This window comes from the organism of the source record quoted next, unplaced genomic scaffold, assembly GCF_019419815.1.
Source record: "Pyrus x bretschneideri cultivar Hongxiangsu unplaced genomic scaffold, Pyrus_bretschneideri_v1 Contig15, whole genome shotgun sequence".
Classification (NCBI taxonomy): Eukaryota; Viridiplantae; Streptophyta; class Magnoliopsida; order Rosales; family Rosaceae; genus Pyrus; species Pyrus x bretschneideri.
In genome coordinates, this window is record NW_025999446.1 from 124315 (window position 1) to 143672 (window position 19358).

At 38.0% G+C, this 19358-nt stretch overlaps 3 protein-coding genes across 3 annotated transcripts; 1 reads left to right on the forward strand and 2 right to left on the reverse strand.

Moving 5' to 3' along the window:
- The first annotated feature begins 1286 nt into the window (after window positions 1-1286).
- On the forward strand, window positions 1287-7406 carry LOC103945270 (calcium-transporting ATPase 1). Its single transcript, XM_009355817.3, is given in 9 exon segments — window positions 1287-1590; window positions 1689-1901; window positions 2959-3013; window positions 3136-5087; window positions 5491-5649; window positions 6170-6341; window positions 6449-6747; window positions 6895-6907; window positions 6910-7406. Coding segments are annotated over 8 exon segments (3048 nt in total). The 5' UTR covers window positions 1287-1590; window positions 1689-1727; the 3' UTR covers window positions 7134-7406.
- Window positions 7407-7979: 573 nt separating this feature from the next.
- Window positions 7980-9803, reverse strand: LOC103945342 (cyclin-D5-1-like). The gene is made up of 5 exons (XM_048580154.1): window positions 9068-9803; window positions 8870-8956; window positions 8454-8778; window positions 8188-8285; window positions 7980-8096 (listed from the first exon to the last, which is right to left on the reverse strand). The coding sequence occupies exons 1-5, from the start codon at window positions 9245-9247 to the stop codon at window positions 7980-7982; spliced, it is 807 nt and encodes a 268-aa protein (XP_048436111.1). The 5' UTR covers window positions 9248-9803.
- Window positions 9804-10604: 801 nt separating this feature from the next.
- Window positions 10605-12186, reverse strand: LOC103945344 (cyclin-D5-1-like). Its single transcript, XM_048580189.1, has 5 exons — window positions 11752-12186; window positions 11534-11620; window positions 11168-11450; window positions 10952-11085; window positions 10605-10866 (listed from the first exon to the last, which is right to left on the reverse strand). Exons 1-5 carry the CDS (start codon window positions 11890-11892, stop codon window positions 10795-10797), a joined length of 717 nt encoding a protein of 238 aa, XP_048436146.1. The 5' UTR covers window positions 11893-12186; the 3' UTR covers window positions 10605-10794.
- Between the last annotated feature and the right edge of the window lie 7172 nt (window positions 12187-19358).

Sequence of the window (19358 nt, forward strand, 5' to 3'; positions counted from 1 at the left end):
CTTTCCCAAAAACACAAAAAACAGAAGAGAAAAAGTAACAAACAAAAATACTAATGGGCCCCGGCTTTAATAACGTGCTGAGTTGCCATCACCTCATTGGCTCCCAATTCCCCATCAAAGCCACCCCACATGGAACTGGAACCTCTCCGGATCCAACGATCTGAGCCCATTGAGCACCAGAGTATTGAAATTTGATTTAACGATTATAAACAGAGAATCTCTCTCAAGTTATAATAATTGTAACCGTTGGATCAAATTTCAATAGTTCGGATGTATCACTCAGTGGGCTCATATCTTTTTGTATCCGGATCCACCCCACATGGCCGAAACCTTCTAGTCAATTTCCACTGGCCAAACACACGGCTTTAGAATATTGTTTAAAGAAAATATTTACATTTTATTTAAATAATATTTTAAAATTGTTTTTATAAATCGTTTAATTGTACATATATGTCCAATACACAAAAAATCCTGCTTATATCTGTAATTCAACTCTCATTATTTTTTCTCTCCGTAAACTATATTCTATTAAAAAAAAAATTAGATAACATACTAGGAGCATCTCTAAAGAAAATGTCAAATTCAAAACATTAAATTTCAATTTGATGACTAACTTGACAATTTGATATATTATTAATATTTTTCTTTCATCCTATATGCAAAAATTTATTATTTCATTTATGTTTTAAATAAAAATAATAAAAGTTGGACTGTTGTTTGTTTAAAAATAATACTTACATATGATATCATTTAAGATAAGAGAGCATTTTTGCTCACCATGCTCACCACCCTATTTATCATTGTTAGATGAGTTTGAATTTCGAGATTCGTGTAGTAGAAAAACACAAATATCAAAATTCAAGCTCATTTAACGATGAAAAGTAGGTTGGTGAACATACACCATACTAAATGATGGTGAGCAAAAATGCCCTCTTAAGATAAAACAAGTGGAGTACGTTTGAAAATAGCAAAAACCTCATTTGACGCCAGCATTAATTTGACATCTCCTTATTTATGTTCGGTTAGTCTTCTTTTCTATATCAGCTTTAACATCTAAGTTGAATATGGTCTAACAACAAAAAAAAAATTAAAATAATCTACTAACGGTATCAATTTGACGATTATTTAATTTACACCAAAAAAAAAAAATATATATATATATATTAAATTTCTGGAATTTCCCAAATTGACCGCTCCCTCTGTTTCCTAAACGCGGTAACTCTGACACCACGCGGCAAAGACATTACTTTAATACTTTTACCCACTCTGTCACGCTCATCCCTCAACTACTATTCCATGCTATAATGGACCACTACCAGATTATGGTCGTTGAAATGTTGAAACGTTTCGTCCGAAATATTGATCGGAGATATTGAAACGTTTGAGGCCAGAGAGCTCCACAGTTTCTACAGCTCGGTCAACGCACAGTCTCTCTCCGTCTTCAGCTTTCCGCCGTAGCCGAAAGCTGCAAGAACAGTAAGAGAGAGAGAGGGATTTGGAGGAGAAGACCAAGTCAGATTCTGTGGCCGTCTGTGGCTGAATGCTATACCACATCAGAGAGAAAAAGCCGAAAAGAAAAAGCGATTCCAGGTACTGTCGGTAAAAGCACTTTTGGTTCAGCTTGCGTTTGAGTCTTTGGTGGTGTGCTTGAATGAGTAAGGGTTAGGGCGGTTACTGTGTGTATAAAGGCTAGGGTTTCTGGTTTGCGGTGAAGCTGAGAAGTTGAGATGGAGAGCTATTTGAACGAGAACTTTGATGTGAAGGCGAAGAACTCGTCGGAGGAGGCGCTTCAGAGATGGAGGAAGCTGTGTGGATTTGTCAAGAATCGGAAACGGAGGTTCAGATTCACAGCTAATCTCCCCAAGCGTTTTGAAGCTGAGGCCATTCGACGATCCAATCAGGTATAAATCGGTTACTATTTTGGTTTCTCTCTCTTTTTTTTGTTCTGTTTGGCTCCTGAGAAAATTTCATTTTTGGAAATTTTTTGGTTCTTTTTGTTGATCAGTTGAGTGTGATCCAAGTGCTACACTTAATTTGGATTTCTAATTGATTAATGTTCGTTTTCTGCGTGCTTATAGATTTACACTTCAGCTGGATTTCTAATTGATTAGTGTTCGTTAATCTGGATTTCTAATTTGTTAGTGTTCGTTAATCTGGATTTCTAATTTGTTAGTGTTCATTAATCTGGATTTCTAATTTATTAGTGTTCGTTTTCTAACAAAATTAAAGTGTTGTATATAGAAAGTTGGGAAGATCATCTCTCAATCGAAATTCGATGATAGGCTAGCTAAGTAGGGAAAAAGTAGACTCGCTGTTGTTCGTAATTTGGGATTATGTGTTTCTGGTGCATGCTGAACTATCAATGCTGTTCCCAGATCCATTTCAGCTTGAAATAGCCATTTTGTTCTGTCTCATCTTGCTGAATGTCAAAACGAAAACCTTGGCCAAGTACATATTGTACTAGATTTGGTTGATGGTATATCAACTGTTCTATTCTGATAATCTGTAAAAGGACTTAAAAATTGATGCATTGCGTGGTATGAGAGTTTGTTCAAGGGGGATGTGCGTGAACGTTGGGACTCGTGCATGATTATCATTTCAGAACCATGCACGGTAAAATTTTTAAGCAAACTCAACAGCTTTAAATGACCTTAAGGTGTACCGTCCACCATAAAAAGAAATTGAGGATAAGTTCAATTCTGTGGTGAACCATAGTTGCTGTTTGATAAGTTCAATTCTGTGGTGAACCATAGTTGCTGTTTGATAGAGTATGAAATTAAGGTATACCGTCCACCATAAAAAGAAATTGAGCAGATATATTTATACTTAATGGGGATAGTAACTAGTAAAAAATATATTCATGGGCATACTTCATGTAGAAAATATATTGCTGTCTTATAAAAGAAAACTTTATTTCTTAGTGTGTTGTCCTTCGTTCTTCTTCGGTTGAAATAACAGGAGAAGTTTAGAGTTGCAGTTTTGGTTTCACAAGCTGCGCTTCAGTTTATCCAAGGTTAGAATCTTAACCTACTTGGTTCTAAAGTTGTTTATACAGACGATATTTTTTATATTTTACAAACAATGTTTCTATTTGTTTTATATGTTTATTTGGTTTTCAATCTTCAATGTGTGCAGGCTTAAGTTTGCCCAGTGATTATACCGTACCTGAGGAAGTCAAAGCTGCGGGTTTTCAAATTTGTGCTGATGAGGTGGGATCGATTGTTGATGGCCGTGATTTGAAAAAGCTGAAAAGTCATGGTGGTGTGGAGACTATCACAGACAAGCTTGGAACATCCAGTATCAAAGGAATTTTTACTTCTGAGAAATTGCTTAATAAGAGAAAAGAAATATATGGGGTTAATAAATTCATTGAAAAACCGTCCCGTGGATTTCTTGTTTATGTGTGGGAAGCCCTTCAGGACACTACCCTCATGATACTTGCATTTTGTGCCTTTGTATCTCTGCTTGTTGGGATAATGACAGAAGGTTGGCCAAAGGGTGCCCACGATGGACTTGGAATTGTTGCTAGCATTTTGCTTGTTGTGTTTGTCACTGCAACTAGTGATTATAAACAATCCCTACAGTTCAAGGATTTGGAGAAGGAGAAGAAAAAAATTACAGTTCAGGTTACTAGAGATGGATTCAGACAGAAGTTGTCCATTTACGATCTACTTCCTGGCGACATTGTTCATCTTTCTATTGGAGATCTGGTCCCAGCTGATGGACTTTTTGTTTCAGGGTTTTCTGTGCTGATAAATGAATCCAGTTTAACAGGAGAGAGTGAACCAGTTAATGTCAACACTACGAATCCTTTTCTCCTCTCTGGAACTAAAGTTCAGGATGGATCATGCAAGATGCTTGTAACTACTGTTGGAATGAGAACCCAGTGGGGTAAACTGATGGCTACTCTTAGTGAAGGAGGAGATGATGAAACCCCCTTGCAGGTCAAACTAAATGGTGTGGCAACCATCATTGGGAAAATAGGCCTGTTTTTTGCTGTTGTGACATTTTCTGTATTGGTTCAAGGATTGTTCAGCCGCAAGCTTCAACAAGGATCACACTTGATCTGGTCTGGAGATGAAGCATTGGAAATCTTGGAATATTTTGCTATAGCTGTTACAATTGTTGTTGTTGCTGTTCCAGAGGGTTTGCCTTTGGCTGTGACATTGAGTCTTGCTTTTGCCATGAAGAAGATGATGAACGATAAGGCACTAGTCAGGCATCTGGCTGCTTGTGAGACAATGGGATCAGCCACAACTATCTGCAGTGACAAGACTGGGACACTAACGACGAACCACATGACTGTTGTGAAAGCTTGCATTTGTGGTAAAATCAGAGATGTGGGAACGTCTGAGGAAGCTACTAACTTTGCTTCTATAGTTCCTGAATCTGGTTTAAGGCTTATACTGCAATCTATTTTTAACAACACTGGAGGAGAAGTTGTTAAAAACAAAGATGGCAAGACTGAGTTACTTGGAACACCCACTGAGACTGCTATTTTGGAATTTGGGATGTTGCTTGGCGGTGATTGCAAGGCAGAACGGGAAGCAACAAAAGTTGTTAAAGTTGAGCCCTTCAATTCTCATAAAAAGCGAATGGGTGTTGTTCTAGAGCTTCCTGAAGGTGGCTTCCGGGTGCACACTAAAGGTGCTTCTGAGATAATATTAGCTGCATGCAACAAATTCATGGGTCCTGATGGCGAGGTTGTTCCCCTCGATAAAGCATCCATTGATCTTTTGAATGGCATCATTGAACGTTTTGCTAGTGAAGCCCTTAGAACTCTCTGCCTTGCATACATGGAGGTCGGCAATGAGTTCTCAGCTGAAAGTCCTATTCCCACCTCAGGGTACACATGTATAGGCATTGTGGGTATCAAAGATCCAGTTCGTCCTGGTGTCAAGGAGTCTGTTGCAATTTGTAGGTCTGCTGGTATTACAGTCAGAATGGTTACTGGAGACAACATAAATACTGCAAAAGCAATTGCAAGAGAATGTGGAATTTTGACCGAAGGAGGTTTGGCAATTGAAGGCCCAGTGTTTCGTGAGATGGGTGAGGAGGAATTACAAAAAATTATTCCAAACCTTCAGGTACAGTTTCTTATTTTTCTGAAACGGCACTTGTGCAGAAACATGTTATCAAATTTTCACAATCCCGCCAGTGAGCTGTCTCAGAAACATTTAATTAAATGAATTTTACTTAACAAATTCCCTAGACTAGTGGACTGTTAAACCTGTTGAAATTCCTTATTCCCCTGTTACCATTATTGCACAGCTAATTATGGTAGATATGCAACTTCATGTCTTTAGTGGGAAGTAGAAATACAAACAGTGACATAGCACTAACCATATGAACGATAAATACATTATTTCTTCACTTACGGGTGACGTGCACCTTTAACCATAAATAATAGAACAATTTTCTTGTCTAATTTTGCTGTTCCCTTCCACTTCAAGTGACTTTTCTAATGATGCAATTTGATGTTATGATCAGGTAATGGCTCGTTCTTCACCAATGGATAAACATACCCTTGTAAGACACTTAAGGACCACTTTTCAAGAAGTTGTGGCCGTGACTGGTGATGGTACAAACGATGCTCCAGCACTTCATGAAGCTGATATAGGACTTGCAATGGGCATTGCTGGTACTGAGGTATTTACGAAGATGTTGCTTCTTTTTGTGTCTTAGTAAAAGCCTCCTCTCTCTCTCAAATCGTAAAGTCGCACATTTCCACAGTTGATTTTCCTGTCTTATAAATATAACATGCTAAAAGATGTAACTTTTTTACTTCTTAGGTAGTTGTTTCTAGAGAAAAGTTCAATCACTATTTTCTCTCTCGTGTCATGCCTGTAAATCTATTTTCTTGCGTTACAAACATTCAATTCCGGTAGATTTTGATTGGAAACTATAGTTGTACAATCAGAGTTGCATGATCTTATTACTAAATTGAGATATCAGAAGAATGCACAAGGGTTGCAAAGTGGTGGTGGTGGTGTTAAGACTAAATTTTATGAGGTTACATTTGGATAATACAAGAAATAAGTGAATCCTTTGCCCAAGGACGTCTCATTTACTCTCTTCTTCTTGTGCATGGATACCCTGATCCTTTATTTTTAGATGAGCTTGATCGTTTTTGATATTCAGGTAATTAAGAATGTGCTAATTATATCAGGTGGCAAAAGAAAGTGCTGACGTGATAATTCTGGATGATAACTTTTCTACAATTGTGACTGTGGCCAAATGGGGACGTTCAGTGTATTTGAACATCCAGAAATTTGTTCAGTTCCAGTTAACGGTTAATGTGGTTGCACTTATTGTCAACTTCTCTTCTGCCTGTTTAACTGGTAAGCAGACTGCGATGCATTCTCTCTTGTTTAAGTTTCTTATTTTTTTTTCTCATGAAAATATTTTATTGGCTAACTTTTTGTTTTGGGGTTGATAACGCTCATAGGAAATACTCCCCTTACTGCTGTTCAGCTTCTCTGGGTCAACATGATCATGGACACTCTAGGAGCCCTTGCATTAGCCACCGAGCCACCTACTGACGATTTAATGAAGAGAGCACCGGTTGGCAGGAAAGGAAACTTCATCACTAATGTGATGTGGAGAAATATCCTAGGGCAGTCTCTGTATCAGTTTGTGATAATATGGTTTCTACAGACCAGAGGAAAAGAAGCTTTTCAGCTTGTTGGCCCAGACTCGGATTTGATCTTGAACACCCTTATCTTCAACTCATTTGTGTTTTGTCAGGTAATTATGAATCATCGGGGGATGTGATTTAATCGTTTTGCGGTTGTTAATGAATGGAGTATTGGAAAAAGTAAAATTCAAATTCAGGACATGACTACTCAATACTCATCCACATACATTCATTTGAATGCTACTGTCTTCTTTCAGGTTTTCAATGAGATCACTCGAGGGAAATGGAGAAGGTTAACGTCTTCAAAGGCATAATGCAGAACTATGTTTTCGTGACTGTACTCTCTGCCACTGTTATCTTTCAAATCATAATCGTCGAGTTCTTGGGTACATTTGCGAACACACATCCTCTAAGTTGGAAGCAATGGTTTGCCAGCGTTGCACTTGGGTTCCTCGGCATGCCGGTTTCAGCAGTTCTGAAATTCATCCCTGTGTAACAAGACTGAAATCAACCGGAACTTGAACAGGTACTTCTCCACTTGGCTACCGATGGATGTTTTGTTATGGCATCATTTCAAAGATCATTCTTTTGACTCCATAAACTCTGAAAAGCTCACAAATTCAAGGCTAAATGATAAACTCTCCCGCTTACAAAGTGATAGTTTTTGTGAACATGAATGCGTAGGACGTATTCCACCTGTTCGAGCGTCTAACCAGTTGTACTTTTACAAGGATTTAGTTTGTGCTAACAGGTTGAATGTTTTGCTTAATCGTGCTGTTCATTCCTAAATGCTGATCCTTCTCTTGTAATTGTTTGCGTTATTGTCGATAATTAAACCACCGATTGATGCATGCTGCATAAGAGACTGCTTGTACTATAGTTGGCCATGGCAATTTCCGGGCATATACCGGAAATTTTGCCGTAAAATTTACCATGGCATGCGACTCCAGCTCTTTCGTCGAGAAAACAAATTACATGATATGCCATGCAATCTTCTCGTATCTTCGCTCTCATCCAAACATCAGTCAAAGTTATCAATGGAGGTGTCACGTGATGAGAGAGATACTAACACAAGAATTTACTCCAATTACAATCTTTTGAGCCAATTACAGTTTTACCAAAGCTGTGAACAAGTAAGAACTATACACTCTCAACCAATTACGGTTTTACCTAATTTGGTCACATGTGATATTTACTATTACCAAAGTAATTCCACTCTGCTATCGAAATTTCTTTAGCAGAACAGAATCACAGTTCTCTGATGTAAATGCAACTCAAAAGAGTTCTCTACATCATCCATCCATGGGGATCGAATCAAACGGAATCAGCGGTCAATCGGTTTTTACAGACTTCTCTGCTGAACTGAAGAACTAACTGCAACATTTACCGGGATCGATCGGTCCTTCAGACTCTTTAGCTCCTTCTCCTGCATCCGATTGTAGCATAAAAACACAGCTTCCTGCAACACAAAGGCCAATGAGTCCAAGATTAATCAAAATCCAGTCTTTAATCTACTTAATTAATCAACTAATGCGATAAAGAAAACTAACAATGTCCAGAAAATTCAAGTCAGGAACCGATTTTATCATGACTTCCACTGCTTCCCTTGTTAACTTCTGATCCACTGCCATTAAGGTGGCGGCGGCTGCTACGGCAGACGGTCGATGATGCATTAAGTTAATCTCTGTAAAACATATGACGCATTAAGTTAATCTCTGTAAAACATAGTGTTAATTAACAAATTATAATTAACCATCTAAATCAACCAACAACAAATAAAAAAAATATTAATTAAGTGATTGATCAAACATGAAACATTGTTCTTGAAAATTAACAGAAATACCTGCTATTCCAGAAAGGAGGTGTTTCTCAATTCGAGATTTCACATCTGATGCAGGTCCCTGGCATAACTTGGAGATCAAGTAACCGAGAAACGCAAAGGGTGTGATCAAACTCAGCCTCCAATCTAAGTGATCGAGAAACGCCAACTCCGTCGTCCCAACGAAATGACATGGAAAGGTGTAGTCTCCGACGGCGTATTGTGACAGTGGTGGAAGTTTCACGTCCAACTCCTCCATCTTTGCCGCCAACGACAGGCACACCACCGAAAGCAACCTCTTTGCAGATTTTGGCTCTTCTTTCTGCAGAAAAAGAAGAAGAAAAAACCATAAAAATATAATCTTTAAAACCAGAACTGTTAATCAAATCAAATTGTAAAGAACAAAATCCTACAGGGTCGGAACTCAGCGAATAGAATCGATCGAAATATGCAATAGCCAGATATGCTGTCAAGGGCTGAAACCCAAGTTCTGCACTTCTCTGAATTTCAAGAACACCCGATTAAATTCCCAATTGAAACTTCACAAATGTTGGTTCAAATGATCGATATTTCGAAAACAAGAAATGGGGTTTTGGAGTTCGGAGACTAACCTTGAGAACCCATTTGATGGATTCAGATCGAGCTTCCAAAACCCAGCTGGGAATGATCACATTTTCGTCTTTCTTGAACCCGAATTCCATCTCTCTGTTGATTAAGTTCATCAGTTGCTCTTGTTCCAGTGCACTATCGGAGCAGTAGTTCGTGCTGATCAATGCGTTTTCATCTGCCATCTCTCCGTCCAAAAATGTTAGACTTTCGTGGCAACAAGCGTCCGGCGAGAAGGGATCGTAGTTATCACCACCGTCGACCTCCGTTGTTTCTTTCTTGGCAAGAAAGGTGCAGAAAATGTAGTAGAAAAAAGGAATCAAATAGTATGAACTCAGTGAGCCAACAAAGACTGAATACGACGGAATATATTTATAGTGAAAGTGGATGCAGAGATGTGACACCGTTTTGACGGTTGCAGGTTTAGCAGAGTAGTCTGTTCACTCATCTGTTCCTGCTTTGTGAGTACCGCAAGCTTGAACGCTAGGTGTTTGGGCATATGTTCGTGTGCGATTGATCCTAGCATCTCTTGTCCCTTCGGGGACATCCAGTAAAAAAGATCCTAGCATTTCTCATACTTATATGCTGCATCGTTTTTGCGAGAGCATATTTTGCTTCTACATCTCAAATTAACCGTCAAATTCTCTGGCTTCAAGTTTTCAACATTCACTGAAAATGCCCATATAATAAGGGCAACTCCAGTCGTTCTAGGAGGACAAGGGCAAGGCAAGGTGATGTCAATCCAATGAAATTGCTCTTATGATAGTAATTGACTTGGTGCAGACTGTGGTTTGAGAGAGAAAGAACAAGGGGAAGTGCGATTACTATTCACAAATATTTCTTTTTAATGTTTTATGCCTTGTAAGTGTGTAACTAGCAAATTTGTTCTTAGAAAATAAAACTTTATATTTAACCCGAACTTTAATTTTAAAAACAAAGTAAAACATAGTATTACAACAAGCATAATTAAAAATAAAAGGCAAATGAAGAAGATGATTGAACTTTATAAAGTTGTTAAGTGTGTTTAATTTTAACTGTGCTGTTAAAAAGCATTTGTACTTTTTAAGAATTTTTTGGTAGTTTTTAGCTCTTTTTATCTTCAAATTAATTTAGGCTGTTGATTTACTAAATTTTGTTTGAATCAGATGCACTAGATTGTGCCACGTTTGACAACCTTAAATTTTTTATTCTTTTTTAACGTTGGAAATCCAATGGTTTGCAAGGATAAGGCAACAATCTCCAAGGGACTAGGTTGTGCACGTGGGTGGGCCCACTACTGAATTAGGCAACTGCGATGGCACAAGCCAAGACAATTCTTGCAAGGGCAACTGAAAGGGTACAAGCCCTTGGCCTAATTGCCCTCCATTTATTAAACCGGTGGACCACCTTTTTTTGGGGCTAGGACAATTCAACCCAATTACCCTATTAATTAGACCATGAGTGGAAATGCGGTGTTTCTGAATTTCGGTCTACATGGTATTTACACAACTCTTTTTCTCTGTGCAAACTTGAAATGTGTGTATTAATTTCTACTTGGTGTATCTGAATTTCCATGTACAAACTGGTACTTAACCAATTCTGTTTACTCTGTTTCTCTGTGCTAGAATTAAGTTCTGTGTTAAACTAAAAAATTCTTAGTTGCAGACGTCTGGACCATGTGACCATTCAACCGCACAAACAAAGCATCCATCCACTGGGCTCGAATCAAGCAGCATCAGCGATCAATCGATTTTTACAGACTTGGTTCTTTAGGTTTCTCCGTCTTTAGCTCCTGCAGTATATTGTAGCATGAAAACACAGCTTCCTGCGACACAAAAGGCCAATAAGTCCAGTACTTAATTTATATGAAACACCAATTAAGTAATGAGAAAACGGCTAAATAAACTCACAATTTCCAAAAGTTTCAATTCTGGTATGGTGTTTATCTTTAATTCCAATGCTTCTATTGTTAATTTCTGATCCAGTGCCATCAAGGTGGCGGCGGCTGCTACGGCTGACGGTCGTTGATGCATCAAATTAATCTCTACATTAACATTAAAACATGATTAACTAACCATCTAAATCAACTCACAATTAATTAAGTGATCAAATAGGTATAGAAGTACCTGTGATTATAGAAAGGAGGAGGTCTACAATCTTTAATTTTACATCAGATGGAGATTCTTGGCACAACTTGGAGACGAAGTAATCGATAAACGAGAAGGGTGTGATCATACTCATCTTCCATTCCAGTGCTCCCAACACCATAAGCTCCATTTTCTGAATCAGTTTACGTTCGAAAAAATGAGGATTTTCGACTTCATATTGCGACAGTGATGGAATGTTCTGCTCCTTCATCTTTGCAGCCAGAGATAGACACGCCACTGAAAGCAATCTAACCATAGCAACCTGCAAAAACATGAACTGATTCTCGCTACACAATCACCATAAACACCGAATGGAATACAGTTCTACTAAACACATTATCTTACAGGGATTAGTCTCAGGGAAATGAACCGATCAAAGTATGTCATGCACAAATATGCTGTTCTAGGATGAAATCCAAGACCCGTTCTTCTCTGAAATCCCAAGAAACACCAATAACAGGAACACAATCAATTTCGACTCAAAACGACTTTATTTTATTTTATTTTTATTTTTATCGAAACTTGGAAAACAAGAAACTGGGTATTTGAGATTAGAGACTAACCTGGAGAACCCAAGTGATGGATTCCAATCGAGCGTCCAAAACCCAGGCGGGAATCACCAAATCTTCGTCTTTCTCAAACCCAAATTCGATCTCTCTGTGGATTAATTTCTGCAACTGCTCTTCTTCCAATGCAAACGCCATCGTAATAGTTGTTGAGATTGAGGAATGCCTTTGGCTTCTACAAAATCTCCGTTGAAGAGAAATCTGTGACTTTCTCAGCAAGAAAGGTCCGGCGATAAAGGATCACTATTTTGGTTTCTTTTTCTTTCTATCTGTTTATTGCATTCCGCGCAGAAAATCTAGTAGGAACAAAGTAAACAGAGTCGGATAATATAATCCCGGACTGAATAATCCGAGATTTAGAGAGAGAAAGAATGGTTGACCAGCAAGACTGAAAAGGACCGGAGACGAAATAGGGTTACAGTATTTAGCAAGAATGTGACACCGGTTTAACGGTTACGGATTCAGCAGAATCGGGAAACGGGAATTGTTAGGGATGAATATGAGATTATCTGTTTGTTTCAGAGCCCCTAGGAACGTGGCTAGATTGTATGGTTAACAAAAACGCTTATGATTAGAAGCAACTTTTTATGTGATCCGGCTTATTTGAGAAGTGTTTTTAAATTATTGAAAATATTTTTAGAGATTTTATAGAATCAATTCTTAGTAAAAGTGAAATTAATCTGGAAAAACACTTGACTGCACTAGTGTTTTTTGAAGAAATCACTTTCAAGTGCTTTTGGAACCTAAAAACGTTTTCTAAAGCACTCTCAATAATTTAAAAGCACATTCCAAATGAAATTTAAAGAAGGAAAATAATTTTCACACAACCTAACCTCTTACACAACCTATTTAATCATGGCCATTGATTTTGTTTTATTTATTCAATCTGATGGCTAAAAATAAAAAAGGGTGTGTGAGACAATTTTTTTTTTTCAAGCACTAGGTAGTTAAGCGGTACTCCACATGTCACAATATAAGTAGAGAAAATGAGATTTTTTTTTTTTTTTTTTTTTTTTGTGTGTCCTTCCATTTATTTTATATCACGTGGTGTACCCGATTGAATTCCAGGCACTTGAAAAAAATTTCTCATATAAGAGGCTAAAAAGTAAAAAGTGTGGGAATCACTTTCTTTGAAAAAATGTATTTGCACTTTTATAGAATCAACAACCTGTCATTGCGCATGTGAATGAACAGTCATGATTTTACAAGATGAACACTTCGTTCAAGTAGGTTTAAGAAAACGCTTACGATAAAAAGCAATATCTATGTGATGGTATTTAGAATAAAATATGACACCTTTGAATGAATATATCATTGATTTTACAAGATAAACTATAGCTACAATAAGAATGCTATTGTAATAGAATTTAAGTTATTAATTGCAAATTCTTATGTATTTGAATTTTTATAAATTGGAGTGAGTATTAGTTTTGGTAAAATGTCATTCCCGTCACGCCTTAGTGTCATATACCTATTTTGTAGAAGTCCTCGTATCTGACACTCATAATATTATAGTCATTATATTAATCATTTAGGATCTCCTAATATGTTTTGAACTCTTGAGATATCTTGTATCTTAAAATTTAGCGATTATACATTGCAGAATATAGAATTCTCCGGAGCACAACTTATTCTTGTAGTCAAGGAGGAGGGCACATGAATATGGGTTTTGTGTTCCCTATGGTTTGACTGTCCCAGATTCCATTCCAATTCAAACTTGCCACTTATAAAACAAAAACCCTGAATCCACCGGGCAGCCTGCTCACATGGCTAGCCAACTTCAAGCTTCCCATATTTTGTCCACCACCACCACCCATTTTTCTGCCAACACACCCTGTACTCTCAAAGGAGGAGGGCTATTGTAACCTTACAATTAAGGGTTAGCTGTAGGAAGGGTCTGGGCTTGTCATGATCAAGTCCCCTCCAACACATCTGGGCCTTGAAGTTTATAGTTTAGTGACCTTTCTTTCTTTTTCTTTTAGAGCAACTCCACCCCTATCCACTTTGCGCCAGCACCCAGCCCATTTATCCACTTAATTGAACAGTAACAGACTCAATGAACAGTAATAGGCCAAAGCATCTCCACCCCAAAAAAAAATGTGCTGGCACCTAGTCTAAAAATGCGCTGGCACAAACGATCTCCACTCCTACAAAATGCGCTGGCACCCAGTCCATTTAAAATATTAAATAATTTTTTTATAAAATAATAAAAAAAAATAGTTTTAATTTCGGATAGGATTTTTAACCAATCTCGTCACGCCACGTGTCATTATCCGAACGTACTATTTTTTGAATCGATTTCCGCTAAGATTTTCAACCAATCCCGACAACCCACGTGTCACTTCCTGTTTACAATAATTTAGGCAAGATTTCGATAAGATTTTTAACCAATCTCGTCACGCCATGTGTCATTATCCGAACGTACTATTTTTTGAATAGATTTCCGCTAAGATTTTCAACCAATCACGTAGTGCCACGTGGCATTGTCCTGAACCTCATCTTTTTTTTTTTGTCCATATAAACCCTACATCCCTACATCCATCCTCACACTAAACTCAATCCTTTTTTTTAGCTCAGAATTCTTCTTTATCATTTTCAAATCTTGAGTTCTTACAATGTCTTCTTCAAGGAGAGCGTATAAACAGTTGCAAGAGCAGCAGAAAAGGTTGTTGGCACAACAGGAAGAATTGGTCAATCTTGACCAAGGTGGAGGTGGAGATGAGGCCTTTGCAATGGAGGAGGATGACGATGATCACCATAGAAGGCGGAGGGCCTCACATTCCCGCCGTATCATGCAAGCTATGGGTCAGATAGCCAAACCCGGACGTGCGGCAAACATCGATAGAAGAAGGGAAAGACGAGGTAAAGATCTCTTGGAAGATTATTTTATTCCCAACAGCGTTTACCCTGATCATGTTTTTAGACGTCGTTTTAGAATGCAACGAAGTTTGTTCGCTAAAATCATGAGTGATGTTTGCAACCATGATCCATATTTTGTGTAAAAAGAGGATGCTTTTCATGTTCTAGGTCTTCTTCCTAAGCAAAAAATTACGGCTGCCTTGCGAATGCTTGCATATGGAGCATCTGCAGATCAAGTGGATGAGATCGCAAGGATGGGAAAAACAACAGTTCTGGAGTCCCTGATGCGGTTTTGCTCTGCAATTGAAGCCCTCTACACCAATGAGTACCTTCGGCAACCCACGCCAAGGGACATGCGAAGGCTTCTGAGGAAGGCTGAGATGCGAGGCTTCCCTGGCATGATTGGAAGCATCGACTGCATGCACTGGACATGGAAAAACTGCCCAAGTGCGTGACAAGGAGCTTATGGCGACAAAAAAGGAGCCAAAAGCATCATTCTGGAAGCGGTGGCTTCTTTTGATACATGGATTTGGCATGCTTTTTTTGGTGTTCCAGGAGCTCAGAATGACCTAAATGTCCTTGCCCAATCTTCAGTGTTTGACGAACTGCTACAAGGGCGTGGGCCGAGATGCACATATTGGGTTAATGGTACTAAATACGAGGGACCATACTACCTTGCAGATGGTATTTACCCAAGGTGGTCAACATTTGTCAAAACAGTGCCACACCCGCAGAATGAAAAAGAGAAACACTTCGCAAAGTGTCAAGAAGGGTGTAGGAAGGATGTCGAGCGTTGTTTTGGTATCCTGCAAGCTCGTTGGGCCATTGTCAGGGCTGCAGCTAGAATGTTTGATATCGAGGCTCTTCGATCCATCATGATGACGTGTATTATTCTCCACAACATGATTGTTGAAGACGAGTATGATTATGATGCCGTCGATGAATACGAGCCGGATCCGATGAACAACTCAAGAACACAAATCTACTATGCTCATGACCGGACCGAAGATCCCGTGCAACACGAGCCGTTGGAACGGGATGGACGTTACAATGAATTGATCGTTCAACGATACACTTCATTGCAAGAGCCATACTGGCACATAGCCCGCCAGAATGACTTGATTGAGCATCAGTGGAGCTTGCACGAAGGCGAAGATAATTAAAATAAGGCTTGTGGTTGAAGAATAAAGTGTATTGTTTTTTAAGTAATCTTATTTAGTGTGTTTGCTTTTTTTTTTTTTAAGTTTAAATGGTGAGGTTATGTAATTTTAAGTTTAAATGGTGTTTTAAGTTTAAATGGTGTTTTATGTAATTTTATTTGGTGTTTTAAGTTTAAATGGTTTTTTTTTAAGTTTAAATGGTGAGGTTATGTAATTTTAATTTTAAATTAAATAAAGTTCTAAAAATAAATAAGAAATTACATAAGAAATTAAATAAAGTTCTAAAAATAAATAAGAAATTACATAAGAAATTAAATAAAGTCTGTGGAGTTAGGATATGTGGTGCTAGGATCTTGGTTGCTAGGATTTCTGTAGCTGGAACCCCCTTGACTTGTTTCGGCATCTCTTGCACGCCTTCTTCGCACGACATCTCTTTTTTCTGATGTCCAAAAATATTTTGAATTCGGAGACAGTCATACTAGAGACTTGTTCATAGTGTCACGATCTGTTTGAGCCATCCTTTCTTCTCTAAGCATCTCATTCTCTCGATGAAGTGCTTCTCTAATCATCTCGTTCTCTCGATTAACTATTTCTCTTTGTCTCTCAGACGCCGCATCACGAGCCTCAGTAGCTGCAATAATTGCTGCCACAGCAGCAGCTTTTTCCTCATCTCTAGCCTTTTCCCATGCCATGTTCATTTCACCTTGACGAGTAAGTTCCTCCATATATTTAGTGTAGTCATTTTTGGAAGAACCACCTTTTTTCTTTGATGCCTTTTTACCTTGAGGCCTGAGGGACTGACGAGTCGGTTGGGTCTCTGGCACTTGTTCAGGCATCCCTTCCGTGTCTTCAAATGTGTTGGCTTCTTGTTCGGCTGTGTCTGCTTCTGGCGAACTGTGTAGACCCATACCGTGCATGACAACTTCTGGACCGGTTGCCACAATTTTGTATCTAGGGCAATCTTTGACAATTTGCCAACATTCCCATTTGTTGAATGATTTGTTATGGTTCTTTGCATTGTAGAATGCTTGTGCTTGTAGTGTTTATAAAAATTACATAAAAATTACATAAGAATTGTGGAATGCATAAAAATTATATAAAAATTACATAAAAATTACATAAGTATTTGGAATGCATATTACATAAAAATTACATAAGAAATTAAATAAGAATTGTGGAATGCATAAAAATTATATAAAAATTACATAAAAATTACATAAGTATTTGGAATGCATATTACATAAAAATTACATAAGAAATTAAATAAATTAAAATATTGATGTGGGTGGAATGCATATAAATAAATAAAAATATTGTTACCTCATCCGCTAAACTTGTCCCACTACGCAAATTACCAGAAGCATGAGAGAGGGCGTTTTTCCAACAAGTAAAGGATGCGTTGAGTTTTTTCCAACGACCTTGAAGACCTTGACTAGATTTGGCATCTTTTCCATGTACATCGTTGAACGATTTCGTAATTTTACTCCACATTTCTCGCTTATCCATCTCATTACCCGTAATCGGGTCATGAGTAGTGCGAACTCAACATTCACACAACGTAACATCTTCACTGAGCTTCCACGAAGTCATTTTTTTCTCTCAAAGTGTACAAAATATTCAAATGTAGAAAGTGTAGAAAGTGTAGAAAATATTGAAATGTGGTGTAAGGTGGAAGATGAGGGTTAGGTATTTATAGAAAAAAAATTAATTTTTTAAAATTTTTCTGTATTTTTTTAAAAAATTTTGACATTTTTTAATTAATTTTTAATAAATTTTAATGTTGTAATTAATCGGGACCGTTGGATTTGAAAAATAATCAAATCCAACAGCACTCATTACGCCACGTGGCCAACGGTCAAATTTCTGACCGTTGGGCCTTTTTTTTTTTTTTTTTTTTAAAATTTTTGGTGAAATAAACGTGGACCGTTGATCTGTGATCGGACGGTCCAATTTAAAATTGAAATTTAAATTTTTTTTACCGTTGGAAATCCAACGGCCAAAAAAACTAGCCGTTGGAAATCCAACGGCTCTGAGGAGGCCACGTATCATTCACCCGGACGCCTGCAAGTGGGTCTGCACGCGGGCCCCAGCGCCTGCAGAGCTGTCGGCTACGCACCCGCCTCCCGCGTGTTGTGCACGCGCCAGAAACAGACCGGGGAATGGGTCTGTCCATTTTGGGCTGGGCTCTTGACTGGCACGGGCTGGGTGCCAGGCAAGGTTGCGGGCTGGAGCAGAAAAATGTGGTGCCAGTCCATTTTCTTCACTTGGTGCCAGTCCATTTAGCATGGGCTGGAGTTGCTCTTAAATGAACAATGATAAAAAACACAAGTAGACTGTGACAAGAAAATGAACAATACTCCCTTTTAAGAAAGACGTCTGCGCGGCGAGCAACTTGTACGGAAGCAGTGTGTTCAAGAAGGAAAAAGATCCTCTCCGGAGCCGTTTTCACTTAATCCACCAAGTTCGAGATCCGAACCGTTGAATTAACAATTATTATAATTTTTAAAGAAAGATCTCTGTTTGTAACTGTTTGATCAAATTTTAAAGGTTCGAATCACGAACTTGGTAGATTAGTTGGAAAGGGATCCAGAGAGGATCCCTTTCCATTCATGAAAATGTGTGTGAGTGACAAGGAAGCTCAAATGTGACCATTTGTTACGTGTAACTGTCACATTTTATTGTGATTTGACCATTTCATTGAAAACTTTTTTATTCTCATCTTTAAAAGACTTTGATTATTAATCATGGCTATGAAGCAGGCTTGGATTGAATCACGCCTCTAAAACGCACCCTGGTATTGTTAGAAGAACCATAAGAAATTAAAAAAGAATTGATTTTTATACTTTCATTTCTTCTTTTTTTAAAAGAGGACTCCATGCTTCGATTGTGGGATATGGTTGGTTGAGAAAAGAGGACCCCTTCAACGTTGTTGACAGGGGAGTTTCCGATATTTCGAATAATTCCACCGAGATTGGGGGCTTCATATGTTATGGTCTTTCGATTTTGACAAGCCAAGAGCTTAAAAATAAGAAAAGAGGAATAGAGCAGTGGAAAAAATAAATCCAAAGGGCAAAGGCCCACTTGTTTTCTATTTTTGTTCTTCTCTTCTTTTTGTAAGATGCAACTTTTGTTCTCAATTTTCATATTGATTTTGAATTATTATTTTTCAGTTGTCACTTGTACCATCTTAAGAGTTATGATTGGTGAACTAAACAAGATTGAATATTGTATTTTGAAATAGTTAGGCTAGGAAGGGAAGGGATAGATTGAGATATGTTTCCAATGTTTGGTGTACACAATGTCATTTTATGGTCGTCTATTATAAAGATTGTCATTTTTTGCCCGTTCCTTGTACTATCTTATGGGCTACGTTTGGTGGGCAGGACAAGGATGAATATTATATTTTGGATTGGTTAGGTTAGAATGGGAAGAAATAGGTTGTGATGAAATTTGTAAGCTGTGTGAGTTAATCCACCCTATTTCGGATTTATAGCCTGTCAAGTCCAAATTTGAACGTGTAGCCATTTTAATTCGCTATACCCATTCCATTCAGCAGGCCAAGCAAACGTATGGTGTTTTTTTTAA